The 7,697-nt window shown below is 40.4% G+C and overlaps 1 protein-coding gene across 1 annotated transcript in view; it reads right to left on the reverse strand.

Annotated features, from left to right (window-relative positions):
- Window positions 1–7,181, reverse strand: part of Mcc (MCC regulator of Wnt signaling pathway) — a 326,031-nt gene extending 318,850 nt beyond the window's left edge. The window contains exon 1 of the mRNA XM_042263722.2: window positions 6,956–7,181. Within this exon, the coding sequence (XP_042119656.2) occupies window positions 6,956–7,166 (211 nt within the window). The 5' untranslated portion in view covers window positions 7,167–7,181. The remainder of the gene's footprint in view (window positions 1–6,955) is intronic.
- Between the last annotated feature and the right edge of the window lie 516 nt (window positions 7,182–7,697).

Below are 7,697 nucleotides of genomic sequence, written 5' to 3' on the forward strand. Positions count from 1 at the left end.
GAGATAATGGGGGAAGTTACATAAAACTGGATCAGGCAGGGTTTATTGATATTGGCACAATGAATGAGGATTCTAGGTTTAATATGGAATCTCACACTTTTTAAAAAAAGTATCAGAAGTTTGTTTGATTGGTTGGCTGAAGCATTTGTCATAAAACAGCCTACTAAAAAGGAGCTGGAGATGCCTGGTATTACTTAGCTTGGTATTGATGAAGGAATCTAATGGCCCAGGAAAAGTGCAAAGCTAACGTGGGTGTGCTGTGCAAAACTGAATCCTTCATAATGGAAAGGCCCAGAAAACATGCCCTTCGCTAATACTTTAAGACAGAAAATGGTAAGAGGAACCCCGGCCCATTTAAAGTGCTTTGTCGTTACCCTTTTTCTTGTGGTGGACCTTAGGGCTAGAGCTGCTGCTGCTTAATTGGATGTGTTAAATACAGTGGGTTCAATTGGACTCCAAAATAGCCAGGGCCAGGTGGCAGCACTTGACTAGTGAAAGGCATGGCAAGGGTTACCACTGCAGGCACAGGCAAAGTGGCTTTTGGGATGGCTAAAGGCTTTGGTTAGCCTTTGGTTGGCTAATCGCTCATGATGTTTTCAGGAATGAAATAGAAAAGAAGCTTCCTAACGTTTTTGTTTGATCCGTGTAAGTAGACAAATTCGTAAATATTTTTTTTAAGTCTACATTGGATTGTAGCAATAAGAATCTAACCTGTGAATCAATTTCCAGACTTGAGCCAGTTTGCAGACCCCGAGCTCCTGAATGAAGGGGTCCCTCCAAGGGACCTTACTAAAATACCTAAGATTTTTACTGTTAGCCTTTCTTCCATTCTTCCCCAGAGGGACCTACAGCCTTTAACTGTCCACTAGGGAGAAGGAAATCCAGGCAGGATACAGAAAATCCACAGCTGTTTTCACGTAGCCGACTAGTCACTTTGATGTTGAATAAATGGGCTTGAACTAACATGAGTTGCCCTCAAATCCGTCCTCAAGAACCTGGGGACCATGCACCTGTAATTTCTTGGAGTGGCCCCAGACAACAGTGCTCATTCTAATTTGCATCTCGGTTATCCAAAGTCTTATGTTACAATTACTGGGAACTGGGCATGGTGGCACATACTTATTATACCAACACTCACAGGCAGAAGCAGGAGGATCAAAGGGTTACCCTCAGCTACTTGGTGAGCTCAAGGACAGCCTGGGCTACATGAGACTCTTGTCTAAACACTAAAGTTGCTAGGAACTCAGAGAATCATCTCTGTCAACACACAGTGTCACAGTGTTCTTCACACCTTTGCTCTGTGACTTAGAGACTTTTTCTCCTTTACAAGAGGAGGAGCCTGTTGTTAACTTGGGAGTACAGTGATGATCCTATAAGAACTTCACTTATTGAAAGCCTAGTGTGAGTGAGCACTGAATAGGATCTTTACAGGTGGTAGCTTACTAAATCTTCCAACTATACTATAATATACATATTGATGCTCTAACTTCAGTTAATACATTCTGATATATATATATATATATAAAACTTCAGTTAATATATTCTGATATATATAACATATGTTTATATATAGATATATATTTTAATATATATCTTATATATATATTTCAATATATATACATCAGAAAGAATAATTAAGCACCCACCCTGAATCCCATAGAAACTCAGTGGTAACCTTGTATCTTTCAAGTACATAATATAAGTCAATTGCCTAAGAGTCATCTGGTGCACACAGTAAATATTATTACATTTAACCATTTGTTATTGTTGCTGCTATAACTATCAAACTATACAGCTGGTATCTGTTAGTCAAAAAGGTTTTAAAATATTATTTTTAAGATGACTTTAAGTGGATATGAAAATGTATTAATTCCTAGTTGTTCTGGTATCTTAATTTTTCCCCAAAGTATATTTGAGCAGGGAATGCTCTGTGAGCTAAAAAAAAAAAAAAAAAAAATCTATGGTCAATTAAGCTAGGAAACTTGTGATGCATTTTATTCCTCTCCTGGAGAGTCCCAAGAAGCATTAGCACATTAAAGACTCTGAAATATCTTGCAGTAAAGAAAACTATTAATCTGCTTTAACCCAAACTTTTCAAAATCCTTGACAAAGGAATTCTTTCTTCTCATAATATTTATGATCATCCCTTGAAATCACCATTCCACGGAGAACACTTGGGATAAATGAATCTATTGAAATTCCTCTTCCAAGTTGAGCATGTAATGTTTTGACAGTTCTTTTTCTGCCAACTCGACTCCCTGCCGTGGATGTACTGTGAAGACTCAGAGCCCACAATAAAGTTTCTCTGACAGTTAATCATGAAACCAGGGTTTTTCTTAGGCTTTTCGCATGACAGCCCAACGTTCTTTCTGTGTTTCTCCGTCTATAGCCACAGGTAAAATCTCTACGTTTCCTTAAGATTCATATCCATGGTATGTTCCAGCTCTGGTTACAGACTGTGTAAGTGCAGCATCTCACATTTTGTAATCTGAGCTGCTGAGGACTGACGTAGCTCAGGGGTAGAGTGCTTGCCCAGAATGTGTAGGGTCCTGGGTTCCATCTCCAACCCTGCCATTTAATTTCTCACCCTCTTCCTTTTCTCTACAATTAAACTGTGAATCTGCAAGTGTCTGAAACTGTACACTGCTCTTCTGTATACCGCTGAAGGAGCATGCTCACAGTGTAGTCCACACTCATTCCTTCATTTAATATCCTGTATCAAGCATCTCCCACAAGCCAGGAACTGTCCTAAGTGTCCCTATTAGTTGTGCTTCTTATTGTTGTGACAAAGTACATGAAAAAATAGTAAATTAAGGAAGACAGGGTTTATCTTTGGCTCACAATTTGAAGATGCATTCTACCATGGCAGGATGGTGTGGCAAGAACTTGAGGCAGCTGATCACATAGCCCTTGTAGTCAAGAAGCAGAGGGAGCTGATGCCATGGGGCTCAGCCAGCCTTACCTTTCTGTTTCAATCCAGGACTCCAAGCCATGGAATGGTTCTAACCAGACTGAGTCTTCTAGAAAGTCTCCCATAGGCACACCAAGAGGTTTGTCTCCTAAAGGATTCTAGATCCTATTAACTTGACAACCAATATTAACTGTCACAGTGCTGGAGTGTTGAAACATAAAAGACAGGCAAGTTAATTAGCAGTCTAATAGAAGCTGTATTCAAAGAAATTGGTAACTACATGTTCAGGTAGATTCATACTCTTATGTCAGATAAGGCCATGAGATATGCAGTTAGTGGACATGAAAACAGAAAACATGAATGAGAGGCAGCAGCTTTAGCTTGAGAACGGCAGTCCTGTTGATCCGTCAGTTAGCAAAAGTCTGAATTTTAAAAAAAAGTCAATCATGGTATAAATTTGCAGAAAACATGGTCAGAGGAGGTCAGGGGAGGCTGCCTGAGTTTGCTAAATTGGAAGGCTAGCAAGAAGGTCCGAGTGGAAGGGTGTGCAGAAGGGAATCAAATTAGTTTTTATTGTATTAAGGTTAGGGTGTCTCTGAGTGATGCAGGAATACATATGGCTTCTACCTTATCCTGAACCCCATGGTTACATATACACAAATCACTGGCACTAACACATACATGTTTTGAACCATGAGACCAAATGAAAGCATCTAGGGAAGAACATGATGCAGGCACTAGAACTGTCAGAACTGTGAAATAAACAAACTTTCTGTTCTTTTCTGCTGTTCTTCTTCTTCTTTTTAATTATTAAGAAATTTTCTATTCATTTCACAACTTTCTTTTCTTTAGAAAGCTACCTTGTCTCTGTATTTCCCCGAAAGTAATACACAATGGCCCAATATGCTTGTATTCAGTTCTCAGCAGGAGCCAGGCATTGCTTCATATGGTTGCATATGTGTATTGATTGACTCCTGACCCTGCAAATAATAATTGCCCCCAGTTTACACTTGAGAAAGTAGAGGTACAGAGAGTTTAAGTGATGATTTGAAGAGTGTTATGTTCACAGTACAAGTGACAAAAGGATTCACACTTGGACTCTAAAGCATCAATGACCAGAATCAACTGGTAGGGGGTTTCACAATTGTGGGTTCTTTCTCAGCTCATGACATGTGTTACAATTCATCTCTTCTCCGTTACCTCTTCTCTTTCAAGGATATAAATTTATATCAAAAGGCTGAATGAAAACTATTGTCCAGCCTTTCCTCTAGTTGAGTCAGTCTAGTGAGATGATAAAATCAATGTGATGTTACCATCAATTCATTTAAATTTCCCTTTCAGAATTTGCATAAGCCTCTACCACATAGAGATTGGAGTAAATGTTAGTCTCCTGTGGTGGCACACACCCATAACCCCAGCACTCTCAGGAGGAGCACTGATGTTTAAGGCTAGCCTGGTCTACATAGTGAGTTCCAGGCCAGCCATGGCTACACAGTCAGACCCTGTGTCAGCAAACAGAACAGAACAGAACAAAAGGCTTTTTAACAATCCATATTCAGACTGAAAATAAATGTATCTGTTGTTTTAATGACTCTATAGCATTCGATTATTGGAATGTTGCATGGCTTACTTAACCACCACCCCCACACACATGCAAAGTGTGTGTTTATGTATTTATACAAGAAATCTATGTGCCTGGAAGAAAAAAAAAGGGAAAAACAAGCTAGGCAGAATGAAAATCTTTACATTCTTTCATTTAATATTTATTTGGTGTCTTTTATGTCATTGCAGATTGTATAATTCAAAAATTATATAAAAGTATGATGAAATGAAAGAAAAAAACTTTAAGATACCCAGCCAAAGCTCGGGGTTCCATCCTCAGTATCAAATAAATGGGAGGCAGGAAGGAATGAAGGAAGGAAGAAAAATAAGTGGAATAAATAAATGAATGAATCACACACAGAGAGACATAGTAAAGAAGACAGTACAAGGGACAATGAGAGACAGACAGACAGAGAGAGACAGATAGACAGACAGAGAGACAGAGACAAAGATCAGAGATGCAGAAACCAAGTAAGACTTCAGAAGCCAGCATACCAAATGTATCAGTGTTGAGTATTCCTATATGGTGAGATTGAGATAGATTTTATTTTCTTCTGTCTACTTTCCCCATCTCATTTTCTATAATGAATATATATTACTTTGATGTCAAGAAAAAAATTCAAAATAAACTATTCCCACAAATTTTGCTGAGAGCCCATACATAACTGCAATCGCCTTTGGCACTACAGTGTAATCCATTATGGTAGTAAGGCCTAGTAGTAATATGACATTTTTATTGCGTTAGTGACTCAATAATAACACTCTAACGATCTCACTGTGCCCTGGTTTGTTTTCTGCTGCTGTGATAAAGACCATGACCAAAAGCAATTTGGGGAGGAGAGGGCTTATTTCATCTTACAGCTTACATACAGTCTATCATGAAAGAAAAGCACAGGGGGGACTCAAGACAGGAACCCGGAGGCAGGAACTGAAGCGGAGGAGCACTGCTTATTGGCTTGCTTCCCCATGGCTTGCTCATTTTGTTTCCTCATGCAGTCCAGGACCAGCTGCCCACGGGCAGTGCTGCCCCCAGTGAGCTGGACTCTCCCATGTCAATCAGTAATGAAGCAAATTCCCCACAGATTTGCCCATGGGCAATAGGATGGAGGCACTTTTCTCAATTGAGGTTTCTATTCCCAGATAAGGACCTTGGGTCAAGTTGACAAAAACAAAGCTACCAGGATGCATCATCAGGAACGTTGACCTGGATCTCTCTCCCCCACCCCTCTCTGTGGTAGGGCACTATACAGTTTCCCACATTAACGGAAACAAATGATGGGCAAGCAACACAGTTGGCATTCTCTTGTGACTCATTATACAGATCAAAACAGGAAACTGAGAAAAGATCTAGGAGACTGACCGGTTTCTTGGTTAAAAAGCAAATTCCTGAAGGGCCAGGCATTGTGGTACACACTTTTAATTGAAGCATTCAGGCAGATCTCTGTGAGTTCAAGGCCAACCTGGTCTGGTCTAAAACAAACAAACAAACAAACGAACAAACAAACAAACAAACAAACAAACAAACAAACTGTGCATGCGTGTGTGCATGTGTATGTGTGTGTGTTTAGGTGTTTTTCTCTGTTCCTTTGTTTCATCTACATTTGTTTGTTTGTTTTGAGACAGGGTTTCTCTATGTAGCTGTGGCTATCTGATACTCGGTCTATAGATCAGGCTGGCCTCAAACTCACAGCGATCCATCTGCTCTGCCTCCCAAGTACTGGGATTAAAGGTGTGCATCACCACCACCCGGCTCTCCATTCATTTTTTTAAGAGGCCTCTTTTCTTTTTATTTGTGTAAAATTTCAAACATTTAAAAAATACATATAGTTGAGTACTCTAAAATATGTGTAAGAAATTATATTTTTATCGGCCAGGTTCAGTAATTATTAAAAGCATTAAGAACTTTCTTTTTCATTGCTTGTCTTCTCCCAGAAGAAATTATAACATTCATGAAAAGGAAAATTATCTATAGAAAAAAAGAAGAAATGAACTTAAACAACTTTTAAACTGAACAAAGGAGTCCTCGACAGTTCCTGGGACTACTAATGCCATTAGTCCTTCCCAGGCTTGTTCACTGGCCCCCAACCCCCCAACCCCCCCAACCCCCCACCCCCACCCCGCACTCCCAGGCAAGGTCTTACTATATCACCCAGACTGGACTCCACTTCACAATCCTCCTGCCTCTGCCTCACAAGTGCTGGGATTACAGACCTTAGGCACCACACTTGGCTCTCCAGAACCACTTCAAAGCATCATGACAGTTGGGACAATGTGAGAATTGAACTGGGGGCGAAAAAAGCCAGGAGGCCTGAGACCATTGTAGAGAAACTGTGGCCAGGAGGAAAGTTCCATGTGAGTGGGGTAGAGGACTGGGGAGGCCACTTGGGCATGATATAGCAGGGACAGAGAAGCATGATCACATGGATACTTGGTTAGACCTACCCAGACTGTTGTCACTGCTCGTGGGCCAGGAAGTGATTCTATCCCTCAGCTTCTTTTTCCTGGACTTGTCTGACATCAGGGAAAGGTCTACTTCCTCCTTCCTGATTTCTCGAAGAAGCTGTGCATGGCACCTTGTGAAGTCCTGAAAGGAAATCTTCCCGTTTTCATGGGTACCCAGTTGGTTCATGATCTCAGCCACCGACTCCTCCATATTCAGCTGTCGGCAGACCATCAGCAAGTCATTCCTGCAGGAGGCGGGTGAACAAAAGCAAACACGTCAGGAGGGCTAGAGAGTAGTCAACGAAAATATATATATATATATATCATGTTTCTTAAATGCATTTACTGCAGATTTTAAACTTTTTCATTGCTTCCCGAAAAGTGGTAGTGTAAAAAAATCATCTGGCTGAGCGCGTGGGCTCATGCCATTAATCTCAACACTGACGAAATAGAAGCAGATGGATCTCTGTGAATTCAAGGCCAGCCTGGTCTATGGATCGGGTTCCAGGTCAGTTGGAGCTACATAGTAAGACCCTGTCTCAACCAAAACAAAACAAAAATCTGTTCCATTTGCATTTTCTAGACAAAAATTTCTATCATCAGAAGGGTGACAGAACTTGTACTCTTGTTCTTTTTCTTCCCCTCCTGCTGGTCTTTCTCTTTTAATTTCTTTTGACATTGAAGAACTTAAACATTCTTTGTTTATATCTGTAGAGCATAGCATTGTGACTTTCTAAGATAG

This window comes from Peromyscus maniculatus, chromosome 19 (assembly GCF_049852395.1).
Source record: "Peromyscus maniculatus bairdii isolate BWxNUB_F1_BW_parent chromosome 19, HU_Pman_BW_mat_3.1, whole genome shotgun sequence".
In the NCBI taxonomy this organism is placed as follows: Eukaryota; Metazoa; Chordata; class Mammalia; order Rodentia; family Cricetidae; genus Peromyscus; species Peromyscus maniculatus.